Genomic DNA, 20,475 nt, shown 5'->3' with positions numbered 1-20,475 from the left:
ATGTACACCAATGCTAGGAGTTTAGTAAATAAATTTGATGAATTTGAGGTATTGCTCAAAACATCAAAGGCAGATATTGTTGGGATATCAGAGACATGGTGTCACACAGATATAAGGAATGCAGAACTGGAATTTGGGGAGTACAACGTCTACAGAAAGGATAGACAGGATAGGAAGGGAGGAGGGGTTATGCTATTAGTTAAAAAACACAAAGTCCAAGGAAGTGAAGCCAGTCGACATCGATGGACAGGGCAGTGTCGAGTCAGTTTGGTGTGACATAAGCATAGGGAAATCAAAATTGAGAGTAGGAGTGTGCTACAGGCTTAATGACTCTGATGAGTATAATAAGATACTGTACAGGGAAATAGAATGGGCCAGTAAATCAGAGAGTCTTATAATGGGGATTTTAATTTCCCAGATATTGACTGGAATTTGTGGGCTGGTCACTCACACACTAGCAAGGCTTTTGTGGATTTATTCGATGATTGTTTTCTACACCAGCATGTTCGGGAGGCAACTAGAGGGAGTAATACTCTTGATCTGATTATCAGTAGTGATTCTTCATGCATTAAGAATCTGCAGATAAAGGAACCACTAGGTGGCAGTGATCACAGTGTGCTGAAGTAGGATTTACTCAAGGAGGTAACTACCATCAGAGGTAAAGGGAAGGGTTTTTGCTTTCGTAAAGGCGACTATGATGGGCTGAGACAGTATTTAAATTCTATACAGTGGGACCAGCTGATGATGTTACCAACAGCAAATTCAAAATGGGAAGCATTCAAAGAACTAATCTTGGAAGCTACCAGGCTTTACATACCAACCAAGAAATATTGTTCAAGGTTCAGGCCTAAATGGTTGTCAGATGAACTAATGAGACATATGGCAGAGAAGAAAAATGCATGGAATACATACAAATTAATGGGTGACATGGAAGCCTATGATAGATATAAGTTGGTCTATAACCAAGTCACAAAGGAGATTAGGCAGGCAAAGGCAGATTATGAGAAATCCTTGGAAAAGGATGCAAAGAAAAACAGAAAAGAGTTCTTTACCTATTTAAACTCAAGAAGGAAAGGGATGAATCAGATTGGTCCACTGGATGTTGATGGTTCAACAGTTGAGGATCCTGCTCAGGTGGCTAACAATCTAAACGAGTATTTTGCATCAACATTCACACATGAGGAGTTATTCAGGAAGGGGAATGTCGTAGGTGAAGTAAACATTGGCAGTGAACTAGATGATTTTCTAATAACTGAGAGGAAAGTGGAGGAGAAATTGTTGAGGATAAACATAAAAAAGGCACCTGGGGTGGATGGAATCTATCCAGTTATATTAAAGGAGGCAGCAAAGGAAGTAAGCAAACCCCTAGCCATAATTATGAGAGCTTCTTTGGACTCAGGGGAGGTACCCATAGACTGGAGATGTGCAAATGTAACCCCAATTCACAAAAGGAGGATCAAAGGCTGACACAAGTAATTATAGACCTGTTAGTTTAACTTCGGTTCAGGAAAATTAATGGAGGCACTGGTTAAAGAAGCACTGCAGGATCATCTAGACAAGAATTCAGTTATAGCTCAGACACAGCAGGGTTTTGTTAAGGGCAGGTCTTGTCTGACCAATTTGATTGGTTACTATGATGTAGTCACAAAAGAACTGGATGCAGGGAATAACTCTGATATTATATATTTGGATCTTAGAAAGGCTTTTGATACTGTTGCGCATGGAAGACTGCTGCACAAATTGGAGCAGTGTGGCATTGGAGGCAAATTGCTGCTATGGATAAAGGGATGATTGAGTGGCAGAAGACAGAGAGTGGTAATCAATGGACACTGCTCAACGTGGACTAATGTTATTAGTGGAGTTCCTCAGGGTTCAGTGTTGGGTCCATTGTTGTTTTCTGTATTTATAAATGGATAGTATGAATCAGAGCTGTAATACTCAATATGTTCTACGTTGATAATAATATTAGTAAATTAATAAGAGGAGTTTACCTCAATATAGTACGTGGAACACTTCCGTATGATACCCTCCAGAAATTAAAACGGAAAAAACGAAAAAATCGACAACTTACCGGTCCATTAAAGTAAAATATAAATAATTAAATAATCAATTTAACACAATTCAAAATCAATTCAAAACAATTAAAATTCAAATTAACGCAATTAAAAGAATAACGAAAATATTCAAAACGATCTTCCTTCCTGAAGCTGACAATGCTTTTCGACCGACTGTCGTGATCACAGGAATGAAAATCCATTTTAATTTCTGGAGGGTATCATACGGAAGTGTTCCACGTACTATATTGAGGTAAACTCCTCTTATTAATTTACTAATAGTATTTATAAATGATATAGATGATGGTATATCAAGCTTAATGTCCAAGTTTGTAGACGATACAAAGGTTGGCAGGGTTGTTAAGGACACTACTGATGCTATGCTGCTGCAACAGGATCTGGAAAGGTTGAGCAGATGGGCTGAGAGGTGGCAAATGAAGTTTAACATTGACAAATGTAAAGTACTACATATGGGAAACAATAACCCCAGATCAACGTATCAACTCTGTGGTACTACGCTGACAGTGGTAGAGAATGAAAAGGACCTGGGGGTTATTGTGCAGGCAGATATGAAGTTCTCTGAGCAGTGCAGACGAGCTGCAAGAGTAGCTCATGGTGTCTTGTCAATGATATACAGGAATTTTTCTAGCAGGGATAGGGATGTGATTATTCCCTTGTATAAGGCATTGGTCAGGCCACACCTTGAGTACTGTATACAGGTCTGGAGGCCTTATTTCAAGAAGGATGTAGAGCTGCTGGAACGAGTACAGAGAAGGGCAGCAAGATTAGTGAATGGAACAAAGGGTTGCTCTTACGAAGAATGGCTTAAGTTTTGCAAATTACAGAGTCTGGAGACTAGGCATCGGCGAGGTGATCTGATAGAGGTGTATAAGGCTTTGAATGGCTTGAGCATGCTCAATGCCGATGGGATTCTTCCTCTTGCTCAGAATAATCACCTGAGAGGGCATAAATTCAAATTGAGGAAGGACGGATGTCGGATAGATGTGCGGAAATTTGCCTTTAGCCAGCGGGCAGTTGGTTTGTGGAATAGACTTCCATCACTTGTTGTTGAAGTTGATAGCCTAAATAAATTTAAGGCTCAGCTGGACAGGTATTTCGAACGAACGGAGGGGTGAAATGGGACTAGTGGTTGTGCTTTTTTTTTTTCTTTTTTTTTTTTTTTTTTTGGCTGATGCTGAATAAGCTTGCTTTCTTGCATCATATGCCTCTACTAATGCTAATATACCTTCATCAATATCATTTATAAATATACAAAACAACAATGCCCAACACCAAGCCCTGGGGAACTCCACTAATAACAGTTGTCCACGAAGAGCAGTGTCCACTGATTACCACTCTCTGTTGTCTCCCACTGAACCATCCCTTTATCCATTGTAGCAACTTACCCTTAATGTCATACCTCTCCGATTTGTACAGCAGTCTTTCATGTGCTTTCCTGAAATCCAAGTATATGATATCAAAATTATTTTTTGCATCCGGTTCCTTTGTAACCACATCATAGTATCCAATCAAATTTGTCAGACAAGACTTTCCCTTTAACAAACCCATGCTGTGTCTTAACTGTCACTGCAGTCTTGTCTAGATGATCCTGCAATTCTCCTTTAACCAGTGATTCCATTATTTTTCCTGGAACACAAGTTAAACTAACAGGTCTGTAATTACTTGTGTCACCTTTTGAACCCCCTTTGTGAATTGGTGATACATTTGCACACCTCCAGTCCATGGGGATCCCCCCCTCTGAGTCCAAGGAAGCTCTCATAATTATGGCTAAGGGTTTGCTTATTTTCTTTGCTGCCTCCTTTAATATAACTGGATAGATCCCATCCACCCCAGGTGCCTTCCTTATGTTTATTTAACTTCAACAATTTCTCCTCCACTTTGTTCTCAGTTACTACAAAATCACTTAGATCCTTGTTTGCATTTGATAAAGCTCTGGCACTCCCCTCATTGAATAATTCCTCATGTGTGAATGTAGATGCAAAATATTCATTCAGTTTATCAGCTACCTGAGCATGATCATCAATAGTCAATCCATCTATGTTAAGTGGTCCAATTTGATTCATCCCTTTCCTTCTAGAGTTTACATAACTAAACAACTCTTTGCTGTTTTTCTTTGCATCCTTTGCCAAAGATTTCTTATAATCTGCCTTTGAATGCCTAACCTCCTTTGTGACTTGATGACAGACTGGTTTATACCTGCCATAGGCTTCTGTGTCACCTGATACTTTATTTGCATCCCATACATTTTTCTTCTCTTCCACAAGACTCATTAATCCATCTGACCTCCATTTATGCCTAAACCTTGAACAGTATTTCTTAGGTCTTAAGTCCCTGAAGGCTTCCCATTCAGAATTCAACATTGGTAACATCATCAGTTGATCCCACTGTACAGAATTTAAAAACTGTCTGAGACCTCTGTAGTCACCTTTACGAAAGCAAAAGCCCTTCCCTTTAGCCTCAATGGTAGTTACATCTTTGTGTAATTACAACATCAGTACAGTCAGTCCTCGTATAGCCCGATAGTTGTGTTTCTAGAAATCCTCGTGCAATGCAAAATCATGCAATATAAACAACAGGCCCTATGGGAAAAATAGGGTTAGGTGCCAACCACCCAAGATTGAACACACATTTGTAACCAAAACATTACTAAACACAATAAATAATCGTAATAAAATATTGCTAATACTTTAGCTTCTATCGTAAGCAAACTTGTTTTTTGTTTGATTTTCTATTCAAACAGATGGCAGCCGTTCCATCTCTTCCAATTCTTTGTGTCTTAATCTAATGGATTTTAATTACACTTTGTGTTGTTCCTGCTATCAAAGTTGTTTTTATTTTCTCTGCATTCTTTCTAATTCTCGGCGTTGCCTCATTTCGGTCTGTAGCACATACAATATCACATGGTCTTTAATTTCGCTCAAAGCATTTCACAATTTTATATTTTTTCTCTATCGACAGAGGCGGACTGGCCATAAGCCTTACTGGGGAAACCCCGGTGGGCCGTAGGCCGTGATTTTGGCCATAAACCATAGTATGAGGCCACTATAAATTTTCCTGGGTAAGGATTTTTGACCCAGTCCGCCTCTGTTTATTGATATTGCTTTTCTTTTTCTCTCCGAATCTGTAGTGTCTTCACCAGGATGCTTCCTTTTTACATCTTTTAAATATTTTACTCATTTTTAGGGAATAAAGCACAATTACAAAACGAGGAGGCACGTTTGATACACATAAACAAAGCTGCGTGTAGCAACTGAATAAACAACACTGCAAAGGCAGAGATACACTATTAACACCTCACATTTTCCTTAAGGACATTTCTAGGGATTACTACCATAAAACAATGAAAACAATTTCCAGTTGGTTTTCTACTAGTGGAATCTGTTATAAACTGGTAGTAAACTCGATCTAATTGCATTTGCGATAATACCTATAGCTGGAATTGTGTGGGTTTTTACGTTATTATGGTGAAATGTGTTTCCCCTTCACTGATATAAAAAACATAAATACATTTGCAGAATCTTCTCTTCATTCCCATCGTGTTGCATTCGGTTGGGGGGGTGATTCTGCGTTCGACTGCCATTTCTTGTAAACACAAAGGCGAATCATGTATAAGCGAATTCGGTTCGTGTTATATAAGATATCGTTCCCCTATTTATAAATCGTGTATGATCGAATTCATGTAGTGTGAACACGTGTTATACGAGGACTGACTCTACATTGTGATCACTGTCACCCAGTGGTTCCTTTATCTGCAAATTCTTAATGCATGAATAATCCCTGCTGATAATTAGATCAAGGGTATTACTCCCTCTGGTTGCCTCTCGAACATGTTGCTGTAGAAAACAGTCATCCAATAAATCCACAAAAGTTTTGCTAGTGTGCGAGTAACCAACCACAAGTTCCAATCAATATCTGGAAAGTTAAAATCCCCCATTTATAAGACATTCTAATTTACTGGCCCACTCTATTTCTCTGCACAATTGCTCATTATACTCATCAGATTCATTAGGCCTATAACACACACCTACCTTCATTTTTCCTTTCCCAGTGCTTATTTCACACCAAACAGACTGAACACTGCATTGTCCACCAACATCAATTGGATTCACTTCCTTAGATTTTGTGTTTGTTAACTAACAGCATAACCCCCTCCTCCCTTCCCATCCTGTCTATCCCTCCTGTGCACATTGTAGTCCCCAAATTCCAATTCTGCACTGCTTATGTCTGTGTAACACCACGTCTCTGATATCCCAACAATATCTGCCTTTGATGTCTTGACTAGCACTTCAAGCTCATCAAATTTATTAATTATACTCCTAGCATTGGTGTAAGTGCAAGTGCACCTGTTCCTACTCTTGGTTACCCTAATACAGCCCATTTTCTTGTTCCACTACAACTACAAGGATCACTTTTGCCTGCCTGTGGCTACTGTGACTTTTTCACTTTCCACTTTCCTGAGTGTAGTACCACACAGTTGGTATCCCCCCCCCCAAGCTAGCAGTTTTCCGAACCAAAATGATTAGTTTCCACTGTTTACTCATCACAAGCTTCAAAATCTACAAACAAGTCCAACTTTATTTGGCAGGAATTTTATTCTACTGTGAGCAATTCGGTTATTGAAGAACTGGTACAAATACCATGAAACATCTGAGAATTAGCATAAGCATTAGTACAGGCATATGATGCAAGAAAGCAAGCTTATATACCATCAGCCAAAAAAAAAAAAAAATACTCACCTTCCCATTTCATATTTCACTCCAAATGCTTGTCTAGTTCTGCCTTGAACTTATTTAAGGTTTCAACCCCCACTAAGACATATGGAAGTTTGTTCTAACTATCAACCACCCGTTAGCTAAAGGAAATTTCCGCAAATCTATTCAACAATTGTCTTTATTCAGTTTGAATTTATGTTCCCTCAGGTGAGTAATCTGAGCAAGAGGAGGAATCCCATCAGCATTGAGCTTTCTCAAACCATTCAAGGCCTTGTACACTTCAATTAGATCACCTTGCAGGTACCTTGTCTCCAGATGCTGCAATTTGCAGAACTTAAGTCTTTCTTGGTAACAGCAACCCTTTGTTATACTCACCAACCTCGTAGCCCTTGTCTGTACTCATTCCAGCAGTTCTACATCCTTCTTAAATGAGGCCTCCAGACTTGTTTGCAGTACTCAATTTGTGGCCTTATACAAAGGGACAATCACCTCGTTATCCCTGCTAGCAAAATTTCTGTATAGCATTGACAAGACACAATGAGCTACTCTTGCAGCCTGTCTGCACTGCTCAAAAACTTCATATCTGACTGCACTATTACCCCCAGGTAATTGTGCAGTCTCTACTACTCTAAGTGTAATAACACATATTTGGTACTTTACTCTGGGGTTACTGCTACCGATATGTAGTACTTTACATTTGTCAATGTTAAACCAGTTGCCATCTTTCAGCCCATCTGCTCAACTTTTCTAGATCCAGTTGCAGTAATATACTATCATTACTGTCATTAACAATCCTCCAACCTTTGTGTCATCTGCAAACTTCTGTATTTATCAATATCATTGATAAATACAGAAAACAACACTAGGCCCAACACCGAACTCTGGGATACTCCACTAAAAACATTAGTCCATGATGAGCAGTATCCATTCATTACCACTCGCTGTCTTCTCCCACTCAGCCTTCCTTTTATCTATTGTAGCAACTTGTCCTTACTGCCATACTGCTACAATTTGTACAATAGTCTTCTGTGTGCAACAGTATCAAAAGCTTTCTTAAAATCTAAGTATATAATATCAAAATTATTTTTTGTATCCAGTTCCTTTGTGACCACATAATAGTATCCAATCAAATTTGTCAGAAAAAACTTTCCCCTTCACAAATCCATTCTGTGTCTGAACTAACAGCAGTCTTGTCTAGATAATCCTGCAGTGCTTCTTTAACCAGTGACTGCATTATTTTCCCTGGAACAGAAGTTAAACGAACAAGTCTGTAATTACTCCTGTCACCTTTTGCACATTTGCACATCTCCAGGCCATGGGGGATCTCCCCTGAGTCCAAGGAAGGTTTCATAATTATGGCTAAGGGTTTGCTTACTTCCTTTGCTGTTTCCTTTAATATAACTGGATAGATCCCATCCACAACAGGTGCCTTTTTATGTTCAATTTCAACAATTTCTCCTCCACTTTCCTCTTAGTTATTACAAAGTCATCTAGCTCCCTATTAGAGTTTGATAAGCTTTTGGCCTCCACTTTTCTGCAGACATTCCTCATGTGTGAATGTAGATGCAAAATAGTCATTCAGTTTGTCTGCTACCCCAGCAGGTTCATCAATAATTGAACCGTTGATATCGTGGACCAATCTGATTCATGTCCTTCCTTCTAGAGTTTACATAAGTAAAGAAGCCTTTGCTCTTTTTCTTTGCATGCTTTGCCAAAGATTTCACATAATTTGCCTTCGCTTACGTATTTCTGACTTAATTACAGACTAGCTTATATCTACCATAGTCTTCTGTGTCACCTGATAATTTATATGCATCCCATGCATTTTACTTCTCTGCGATGAGTATCTTTAGTTTTCTGCGATCCATTTAGGCAGTATTTCTTAGTTGAGCAGTATTTGAGCAGTATTTATACCTTGAGCAGTATTTCTTAGTTGGGACAAAAAGCCTAGTAGCTTCCAAGATTACTTCCTTGAACGCTTCCCATTTAGAATTTGCTCTTGGAACATCATCAGTTGATTCCATTGTACAGAATTTAAAAACTGTCTGAGACCACCGTTGTCACGTTTACGAAAGCAAAAACCCTTCCCTTTACCCCTGATGGTAGTTACATCTCCCACATCAGCACACTATGGTCACTACCACCTAGTGGTTCCTTTATCTGCAGATTCTTAATGCATGAAAAATCACTGCTGATAATCAGATCAAGAGTATTACTCCCTCCAATTGCCTCTCGAACATGCTGCCATAGAAATCAGTCATCCAATAAATCTACAGAAGCCTTGCTAGTGTGGGAGTGACCAAACCACAAATTCCAGTCAATATCTGGGAAGTTAAAATCCCCATTATAAGACAATCTGATTTACCGGCCCACTCTCTTTTTCTGTACAGTTGTTCATTGTACTAATCAGAGTCATTTTGCTTTCCCAGTGCTTGTCACACCAAACTAACTCAACATTGCACTGTCCACCCATGTTAGCTGGATGCTCTTACTTAGATTTTGTTTCTTAACTAACAGCATAACCCCTCGCCCCTTCCTATCCTGTCTATCCTTTCTGTACACATATTGTTCTCTCCAAATTCCAATTTGCATTCCTTCTGTTTGTGTGACACCATGTCTCTGATACCCCAAGAATATCTTGCTTTGATGTCTTGACCAGCACCTCAAATTCATCAATTTTATTTACTGAACTCCTAGCATTGGTGCACATGCAAGTATACATGCACCTGTTCTTACTCTTAGTTATCCTAACACAGCCCAGGTATTTACTTGTTCTATGATAACTTCCAGCAGTCCTGGAAATCCCCAGCACCTTTCTTTCCAGGCTGCTGCTTATTCCAATAGAAGCAATGCAAGAATAACTTTCAACTCTGCCTGTGGCTACTGTTAATCTAGATATTAGTCTGTGAAAGTGATTCTTGCACAGACCAGGATGAGAAAAATTGTACCCCATGAGTCTTGCACTATCTCTTCAGGGCTGAATTGATTGACAAGGCTCTCGTCACATACTCCCTCCTATCATGTCTGGACAGAGTTGCAGACACTTTCAAATTTAACTCGCAACTTTTTTTCAACATTGACCACTTTTACAATTTTTAGCATTAGCATTAGTAGAGGCATGTGATGCAAGAAAGCAAGCTTATACAGTATCAGCCAAAAAAAACCACTTCCGATTTCATCCGTTCATTCGCTCCAAAAGTTTGTCCACTTTTTCCTTGAATTTATTTAAGCTATCAACTTCCATAACGACAAATGGAAATTTGTTTCAGTAACCAACTACCCATTGGCTAAAGGCAAATTTTGCATATCTATTCAACGACTCTTTCCTCGATTTCAGTTTATGCCCCCTCGGGTTTTGTAATCTGAGCAAGAGGAAGAATCACATCCGCATTGAGCCTGGTCAATCCATTGAAGGCCTTATATACCTCAATCAGATCACCTCACAGGTGCCTAGTCTCCAGATGCCGCAATTTTCAGAACTTAAGTCTTTCTTGGTAACAGCAACCCTTTTTCCACTCACCAATCTTGTAGCTCTTCTCCGTCGTTCCAGCAACTCTACATCCTTCCTAAAATGAGGCTTCCAGACCCATACACAGTACTCAAGGTGTGGCCTGACCATTACCTTATGCAAGGGGTTAATCACCTCCTTATCCCTGCTAGCAAAATTCTTGTATATCATTGACAATCCCCCATGACCTTCTCTGGCCGCCTCTTTGCACTGCTCAGAAAACTTCATAGCTGACTGCACAGTTACCCCCAGGTCTCTACTTGCTAAGTAAGTCTACAGCTCTCCCACTCTTAATGTCATTAGTGCTAACATGTACAACAATATCACCCTTTGTGCCCTTAAAAGATGATATACGCTCTACAAGGTCATCTACTTTTGCCCTTGGCAGACCTACCCTGGTCCTGTTCCACCTATCTTTTTTGCACAATATATTTCCCATGTCCCTGACAATAGAGTCACCAACAATAACTAGCTCCTGTGGGACCAGCGCATTCTGCCCTGAAGATTGCTACTGTGTTACCTGATGCACAAGAGTGAACTCTGGTGTTGAGTTGAGCAGCTGAGAGCTTAATGGGGTACTCCATTTTAATTCCTTCGAGGATATCTTCCCTGCTGTTCAAACTCTCATAGATGCCTATCAGAATGCTAACTTGGCACCTAATTTCTTGACACTCTGCACCTAGCACACACAAAGATGCCCTCCTTGGCTAGATCATGTCCTGTTGTGTGAAAGATCCACAAACATTTCATGAGTTGTACATTTTTTAGGCTGTGATGCATTGTTGAATTGTCCCCTTTGGTTTTCCCCTGAGCCACAGCACTCCCGCTACTTTGTGCACGTTGCTTTGCTGCTCCAGTCTGGGTCACGATTTCCACTTAAATACGATTAACAATGAAAATTAATAAGGTTAATAAATTATCTGTATTCTTTCTAATAATTAAAAACAGATTTCACTTTATGTAGGTTGAGGTGTTTAGATTTACACTGTTCTCCAAAATAATAACTGTAACTTTTATTACACTAAAAATACAGATACAATGTTTTAAATCAAACAAGAAACTTAGGTAGACGCTGATTTCTGTTCAAGTGGTACATTATGATAGACTATGATCAGGACAGTAAAGAGTTACAAAAAATATAATCACTGAAAAATATATACAGGTTATTTCAATTGAGTTTTATTCACTAGTGACGATATAATGATTTTGATTCAGTTGTGGTTGTTTAAACAGTTGACATATGCATCATTAATATGATTCTAGAAAATTCACAATTAAACATTTTATAGTGTTGCCTGGTTATGGCAGAATCATGGTTACTACATACTATATTATCTGCTTCAATGTTGATATCTTCATCAGAATCATTTATTTCCAGGAGTGTCAAAACACTGCATGGGCCCTAAGACAAATAGCCTTACTGAGTCTGTCTTTCCTGTCCACTTTTTTTTTTTCTGTAACTCATGACAGTAGTCTGGACCCAGGGTAGTTGAATCTTCTCCATTCCCCCAATTTTTCCAGTGTCCATATTTGGTTTGTAATCTGTACATTCAGTAATCTATCCTAACAGTTGTTTTACAACCAGAACTAAAAATCGTCTACACTAATTATTTTACAATACAACATCATAATATCTATTTACATACAAATAAAATAGCTGCATGATTATATGCAGCAGCATTTCCCAAACTTTTTTAGTCGTGGAACACTTTCATCTCACAATATATTTATGGAACACAAGTTTAGTGGGAGCCAAAGAACTGTTTGCTAATATTTTATTACATACAACATCAGGAGCTTCTTTATTTTCAATGCATGTAAAGCCGAAAGTCAAATAACTGTCATCATACTTTAGTCTTTTATTAGTTGGTTCCTGTTTTTTCACTTCGGATTTTTGGGGAACAAAAGGCTGCGATTGTTCATCCTCACTTTGAAGTGTGACAGTATTGCGTTTGTTTTCATCAACCACAGTTGTAATACTAGAAGTACTTGCTTCTCATTTTTCGGCACCTCCGTAGCCAGGTGGGAAGGAGCAGCAGTGCGTAGCACACGCTTCTTGATTAGACCGGGGTCAAGGAATGACCACCGCATATCCCGGAGCAATATGGCCTTAGTTGCTAATGCTCCTAAAAAAAAAAAAAACAAATAACAAATAACCAAATAACTTCTCTATGGAAATGCCCGCCAAAACAAAGTGTTCCACGGTCTATTTGATTATTAGTGTATGCAAAATATTAATAACCGGAAAAAAATAATGTTAAAAATTATAATGATACAAAAGTGGTGTATGCTACGAATATGCAAAATTTATTTATTTTATTTTTTGAATTGTTAATTATGATTTTTCATGGAACACAGTTTGGGAAATGCTGATATACAGCAAACAGGAACATTGGACTGTAGAATTGAAAGTGATACCAAAATGATAATGAGATCGGAATAAAATAACCGCACGCTTATATAGTGAACAAGAATGCTGTACTTTGAAATTAAAACTGGAATCGTAACGACAGTTGTTTTATAGATGATTCAATTCAGTTTGTAAAAGAGGGTAGTTTCAATTCGTCATAATCAGAGTGTTTTCATGGACAGTTCCATTTGTGCCCAAATGACTTAGACTTCTGACTCACAGCTGATCTCAAATCACACAGAAACTTTGAATTCAGAAAAGATAGGGAGGTACTGAAAAGATATGATGGATGACAATTGTTGTCCTTGCAGCAACTGAAGGGCTAAACATTTTTCTGGTTTTTTGTTTCTTTTTCCCTTTGTACACATATGTATGGATATATTGGATATGACATCACAGATATTGTCACTTGTTTTTCTCCACAATGTAGTTCACAGAGTAGTGCTGTATATTTTATCTGTAAGTCTTCTGCCAGGCATCGTTCTGTTGTGCTCGATTGCACGATATTCCTGATATCCGTATATAGCTGGACAGACAACTTGAGTAGTCGAGACCTGCTAATTGGACAGACAGTTGTCTCTCCAACTGTCTAATAAAGTTTCAAGACTTTAGGACCTCCAGATATTTTTTTACTCTATGTCAGATATCCCCATATAGTGATTATTATGTGGAATGTACGCTTCACTAGTTGTACATTAACTAAGCATTAGATGTACTGCACTTAAAGAAAATTATTGTTACCCTTTTAATAATATTTAATTTTTTTTAAATCTAGGTTTTAGGATATAAAGAAGGTCTAAATGCAATGGAGCAGGTCGATCCACTTTTCCTCTTAGTTGGTCTTCCTACTATTCCAATAATGCTTATATTAGGAAAGATGATTAGGTGGGAAGACTGTATTCTTAAATTTTGGCGCAAACATTGTGGCCGTATTCCTGGACTTAAATACTTGCTAAATGGTGTATCAAATGTTTCTGGAAATAGAAGTTACCAAGATCATCCTGTTGTGGAGCAACCAGTATTTGCCGATCCTGTCTCAGCTACAAGAGTATTGTGTGGTGCTCTTTTGCTTCCTACAATGGCTACACTGTTTGGAAGAGTTTTCTTTAATCACATAACTTCAAATCCACATAGGATATTTGTGGTAAGCTTATAAATAATGAGAGCTTGTTATTCAATGTATACTACTAAACCAAAAGTATTTGGACACCCTATCCCAATGTATTGAACTATGTGATTGAGATGTATACAATGTAGGAATAGGCTTAAGTTAAAGTGCCTGCCTGGCAACCCAAAGGTCGCGGGTTCGAATCCCACCTCGGGCTTGGATCAAAGTACTGCAAAAAACCTTGGGAGGTGCACTATGGCCACAGAAGCCGATGCGCCAACAACTACAAAAAAAAAAAAATAGGCTTAAATGTGGGAAATAGTAGAGATATCACAGTCAAGAAGAACAAGCAGAATGAGTCGTGGAAAGGTCCTTATGGAGTTTCTGAGAGGCTTAATCATTAGATGCCATAGTAATAACTTGTCACTATGTGCAATAAGTGTCCATTTAAATCTAACAGAGTCAAAACTATAGCCAGTATAGTGGAAAGATGGATATATGAGAGCAACACGTTATTTTTAAATGGTCACGTAGGTCAAAAGAATTGACAGATAGTAATCACCAATCTTGTTGGTCAAGCGAATCAAATGACATCTTCGGAATATTTTATGCTGGAGCTCTAGATGTGCACAGGAAGACATGGGAAAACCCATGCTGTGTAGAGAGCTACATAATGTGTTTTCTTAGTGGAGCTGTGCTGCTCATAAGACCCAAATAACACCAATGAATTTGTGATGTCGTTTGCACTTGTTCTTAGCGTATCTTTCATTGACCATGAAACAATTGAAATGGGTTATGTGGAGTGAAAATTATGTTATAGTCTTCAGATTAGATGATTTGAGTGTGGATATGGAGAAAACCCATGGAACATCATCTGTCGAAGTGTATTTTACCCACAATGAATATTGGCAGGGGTAGGGTCATGATGTGAGACTGATTCTTGTGGTTTGAACTTTTTGTTTTCATGCCAAAAATTATGAATGCCAAGTTATACACTAACATCTGGAACAGTTCTGTGGTTCTCTCACTCTGGAATTGTGTCCTTCATGTTCCATAACAGTAATGTTCCATCCAATATAGTGAACAGTGTAAAATGCTGGTTTGAGCAAAATGAGGTCCAACAGCTCACCTGCCTGGCATTGAGTTCAGATCTGAATCTGGTTGTAACACTTTTGAGATGAGCTGGAATTGGAATGCCAGGTCACAGCATGATAAATACTACTCCACTTCTACAGCCAAACTGGTGACTGCACCAAAGAAAAGTGGATAGAAATTCTTGCTGCCTGCTACAAAGAACTATATGAAAGTGTTCCATCATGGATTGATGATTCATTGGGATCAGTGTGAGCCCATTCCACATTAATTTATTTGTTAAAACTTGCTTTTCCAAACATGGTATCCAAATTCTTTTGGTAGTAGTATATTGGTATACAATATGCATAAGAATCTATACATTTTATAATACAGTACAGTGTCCAAAAACTAGGCATTAAGATTTGATTTGGTTTTTTAAAATTTTTTTTTTTTTTTGTGCCAAACTTATTCTCTGAGTCGTGCTATTGGATGATCAAATTGTTCTTAGAGTACAATTCTATTTGTGTGAAGTTACATAATATCTAACTGAATATTTATGGAAACTCATTTGACAAGTTTGCTTCTCTACTATGCATTTTGCTGTCAGCAGAATTTTGACTGCCATAATAATTGGATTCTGTATGTTATAATTTTAGGAATTTGCAACAGAAAGTCTTCTTGCCATCAAATTAAGTGTACAATTTGCTAAATTTATTTCTAAAGCCATACAGCTTCTGCTATGATTATATTAAACAGCTGTACAGTAAGTAATTTAAAAGTTAAAAGTAATGAATACAGTTATAGAAACACTTGAGAAAAGTGTGCTGTAATTGTTCAATTAGCCGTCAAGCAAATTTTTATCTGGTGTTTTCCATTTCCAATGTAATGCAATTAGTCATTATTGCTGTTTTGCCAAGTCTATGCATACTTTTTCATATCTACCTACTTCTTCATATCTCCTTATTCTCAGCTGTCCTCTTTATTATCCCTGTCCACCAGCTGTTCTCAATTCATCTACAGTGGCGGGCAAAAAAACTGCATCACCTTAAAGAAGTAATATTTGCAGTGAAATGTAGTAGTAGTGGTGGCATGTGATGCAAGAAAGCAAGTGTATGAGCTTATACAGCATCAGCCAAAAAAAAAAAAATCCACATCATTCCCTCCAAATGTCTGTCCAGTTCCTCCTTAAATTTATTTAACCTATCAACTTCCACAATGACAGATGGAAGTTTGTTCCAGCAATTAACCACCTGCTGGCTAAAGGCAAATTTCTGCGCATCTATTCTATATCTGTCTTTTCTTAATTTGAATTTATGCCCCCTTAGGTTCGTAATCTGAACAAGTGGAAGGATCCCATCAGAATTCAGCTTGCTCAATCCATTTAAGGCCTTATACACCTCAATAAGATCACCGCACAGGTGCCTAGCTTCAGCCACTGCAATTTGCAGAACTTAAGCCTCTCTCTTGGTAAGAGGAACCCTTCATTCCCCCACCTATCTTGTTGCCCTTCTCTGTACATGCTGAAGCAAATCTACATCCTTCCTAAAATGAGGCCTCCAGACCTGTACGCAGTACTCAAGGCGTGGCCTGACCATTGCCTTATACAGAGGGACAATCACCTCCTTTTCTCTGCTAGCAAAATTCCTATATATCATTGACAAAACCCCATGACTTGCCCTGGCAGCCTGTCTTGTTTGTCGCAAAGCAAAGGTATTGCATCATACAGTAATTGCAAGGTATTGCATCAGCCATTTCTATAAATACGGCATTGGAAGGGTGTATACACTCATTAGTATCCTGTTTTGTGGAGGTGTAAGCATGGCTCCATGTGTTCAGTTGACACCAAGAAAAAAAGTGTAGATGTTGCACTGTCCCAGAAAGGACTTTCTATGTGTGCTATCGCTGATAAAATAGACTGCAACCAGTCAACAGTATCCCAGGTGCTGAAATTAAAGCGTGAAACCAGTGATGTGAAGAGAAGACCTGGATCAGGCCGTAAGAGCGTGACTACGCCTTCCCAAGATCAATATTTGAAATGGCTTGTAATCATCATGCTAGTGCTCCTGATCTAAAACTGGACTTTGAGATGACCTCTGGTATTGAAACAAGTGCACGGACTATCCAAAGATGGCTTTCGGAACATGATCTTCATGCCTATGGCCCAAGAAGAAGAAGCCTTTGTTGACCCAACAAATGAGGAAGAAGTGACTTACTTGGGCTAAAATGCATATTTTTTGGTCAAAAAAGCAGCCGTCATCTTTTCTGACGAATCGAAATTCAACCTGCTTGGCTCGGATGGGAAGCGATATGTCAGGACAAAAATCGGAAGCATACTGTCCTGATTGCATAACACCAACTGTAAAGTTCCCCGCTGGTCAGATGGTCTGGGGATTCATAATAAGCAAAGGGGTGAGGCAAATTAAGTTTATTAATGGCACGGTGAATGCAGAAACCTACACTGCTATCTTGGAGGAGTGCCCGAAACCCATTATTAGGGATCACCACACAGATGTCCAAAACTGCATTTTTCAGCAGGACTCAGCATGTTGCCACACAGCAAAATTGGTAAGTTTTATAATATTTAGATTTAATGATGAGTTTGTCTTCTTGTCTCATAATGCTTAAAACATACACCAATGTTTTCCCTCATTTTTCTCCCTTAAGGGGTAGTCATACCTCAGAAATGCTGGCATTACAGTGTTGGACTGGCCTGGCAATAGTCCACATTTGAACCCTATTGAAAATTGATGGTACATAATGTTGTCTAAAAATGCTCAGAAGAAGCCAACAAGTAAGATTCAGTTGTAGGAGAGCATTGTAAGGTTGTGGTACCACAAAATTGGGCAAATATATATCCAGAAGTTGATTAACTCTATGCCAGATCATTGTAAGGCTGTAATTGCAGCTCTAGGAAGAACAACAAAATATTGAGGACTTATTTTGCTGATTTACAGTACATAATACTATTATGTAAGTTTGTATACTTAAATGCAATAAAATGTATGTTTGGTTGTCATGATTGCCATTTGCATGATTTCTCATATTTCCATTAATTACCCTTTTGCCCATTTTACCCTTTTGGAAGATATTTATGGCAATTAGGTATATCAGGTGGAGTCTTTTGATTGGATTTAATTCACAGAGATATACAGGGTGTCTCAAAAATATTGGTACAAACGTTTAGGTGAGGTAGATAACATCTAAAGGAATGTGAATCGCATAGGAACCCATAACCGGAAACATCACCCTAAGTCGGTACACGGCGCTGTTCATCAGTTTACAAGAGGGAAAATTTCTGGTTTACTCATTCAAGCAGTAGTCGCCGCACGAAGAGCATGCATCGATATATGAACTGTGAGCTGGCAGACATGCACCTAGTGTATGGATTAGCAGAGGGCAATGGACGAGCCTGGCGCCTCCGTAGCCAGGTGGGAAGGAGCAGCAGTGCGTAGCACACGCTTCTTGATTAGACCGGGGTTCGAGCCCGTCACCACCAAATACGGAGGATGCGGAAAGGTCATTCAGGGAATGACCACCGCATATCCCGGAGCAATATGGCCTTAGTTGCTAATGCTCCTAAAAACCAAATAACAACAACAACAACAATGGACGAGCCACTCAGTAAATTACAGAGGGTAGGGGACGAGCCGCTCCCCTACCCTCTGTAATGTAAAATTAAGAAAATTGATAGATTTGGTTTCTTCTTTCTCGATTTCTGATGTGAATTTTAATCTAATATGAATGTTATTAAGGATTTGTAAAACGGAATTTATGGTAGTATGATTAGTTATGATGAGAATGTCATCTAAATATCTGCCGTAATATGAGATTTTTGGTGTAAATGGATTTAAATATATATTCTCTGTTTTATCTAGATATAATTCTGCGATGAGTCCACTAATGGTGAGGCTCATTGGTAAGCCGAAAATCTGTCTATATTTTATTTTGGAATAAAATATAATTGGCAGTAACTAATAACTTTGTAAGTTCGAAAGTCTTATCATTGGGGAGCCTGGTTTTATTAATATTAATGTTGCTGTCATTAAGTAGGTCCAAATAATATCTAGTACGTATGGAACGTTTACATTAGTGTATAAAGATGTTACATCTAGAGAGCATAATTTAGTGTCTTTCTTAATTTTATGGTCCTTTAATCTCATAAAAAGCGAGTCATAATTTTTTATATTGTATTTTAAAATATCTCTAAATGGTTTTATAATAGAATAAACGAACGTAGCTAAAGATGCAAAGGCTGAATTTTTGTAAGAAACAATTGGGCGGATCGGATTATCGGTTTATGTAACTTTACTTGGCCAAAAAGGGTGGGAACATTGTAAATACGGGCTTTAATCTGCTTGAGCTGTGACATTGTAATATGATCATCCTTCTTATGTAGGTTTTATTATATTTATTTACTAAATTATAAAAAAAAACAGCAGAATCAACCTCTTGGTATGTTGTTGTGTCCGTACCATCATATCGGATGGTACCGTCATATCAATGCAATACATTATTATTAATTATTGGTTTCTCTCATTTTGTTAGTGAGTTTAGCAAATCATAATTAATAAGGACCATTTTCAATTCAGTAAAAAAAGCTAATTAAAATAAAACAAATTTTTTGTAATTAAAATAAAAATCAGTGTATCATAGCTGTTGTGTGAACATATTGTTCCATTTAGGGCACAAGTAATGGAGGGCTAAATAAAAGAAACTCTCAGCTTTTGAAGGCAATGGAAGGTGTATATTGGAAGCTGCTATTACAGTTGAGTGTACTTGAATCTTGAAATGTTGGTTCAACATTTATTTCAATTATATATATATATATATATATATATATATATATAACATTTGTTTGCAGTTGCTCATGCATAAACCAGTGTAGCATTGACTGAGCATCTTACTTGATAAAGTAGTACTTAGCAATGTCCCTATCCTAATATCTATCTGTGCATCAACTATGACATTTTATTTTCTCTTTTTTTAGGGAGGCATGACATTCATAGCAATCAAAGGAGTGTTTAAAATTTATTTAAGACAACAACAGTATGTTCGACAGTGTCAAAGAAGAATTTTGAACTATGATGAGCATCCCTCTCCTCTTTCAGTTACCAATTCTCAAAGTGATGTATCTGGAAACAGTAGTGAAGGAAGATAAGGAAAAGGACTGTTTAGAATGCATACATGTGGTACTTAAAAGGATCTATTAAAATTGGTAATTGAACTATATTTTGTTGAAATGGAAAAAAGCAATTGACAACAGAGTTGCTATGTTGAGGAAGGTAACATCTGATAACAGACGAAAAGGCTTAGTTTTCATATCTGTTTCTTTGGTCTTCCAAATAAAATTTCTTTTGTATTTTAGTGTTTAATTGTTATATTTTAATTTTGATTCTACTGTTAGTAAACTGTACTCTGCATCAATTAGTATTGTAAAATGCAGTGATTTAACCATGTTAAATCACTTAGCCCATTTTAACCCATTTCGTGGGGTTAAAATTTTATGCACCCTAATTCCTATTATCCCCCCCCCCCCGTAATGCTTTCCATACATATCTGCATTTATGCAGATAGGTATGGGTGTAATC

At 38.0% G+C, this 20,475-nt stretch overlaps 1 protein-coding gene across 2 annotated transcripts in view; it reads left to right on the top strand.

Moving 5' to 3' along the window:
* LOC150085671 (E3 ubiquitin-protein ligase MARCHF5-like) overlaps positions 1 to 20,251 on the top strand; it is a 111,061-nt gene extending 90,810 nt beyond the window's left edge. For both annotated transcript variants that reach the window (XM_090373440.1, XM_090373438.1), the window contains exons 5-6: positions 13,481 to 13,849; positions 19,875 to 20,251. In XM_090373440.1, coding sequence (XP_090229566.1) covers positions 13,481 to 13,849; positions 19,875 to 20,045 — 540 coding nt within the window. In that variant the 3' untranslated portion in view covers positions 20,046 to 20,251. The remainder of the gene's footprint in view (positions 1 to 13,480; positions 13,850 to 19,874) is intronic.
* Positions 20,252 to 20,475: the final 224 nt, after the last annotated feature.

The sequence above is a fragment of the Mastigoproctus giganteus genome, chromosome 5 (genome assembly GCF_048544385.1).
Source record: "Mastigoproctus giganteus isolate SK-2022 chromosome 5, ASM4854438v1, whole genome shotgun sequence".
Taxonomy (NCBI): domain Eukaryota; kingdom Metazoa; phylum Arthropoda; class Arachnida; order Uropygi; family Thelyphonidae; genus Mastigoproctus; species Mastigoproctus giganteus.
The sequence above is the reverse complement of the archived record's forward strand: the minus strand, read 5'-3'. Positions and strand labels throughout refer to the sequence as shown.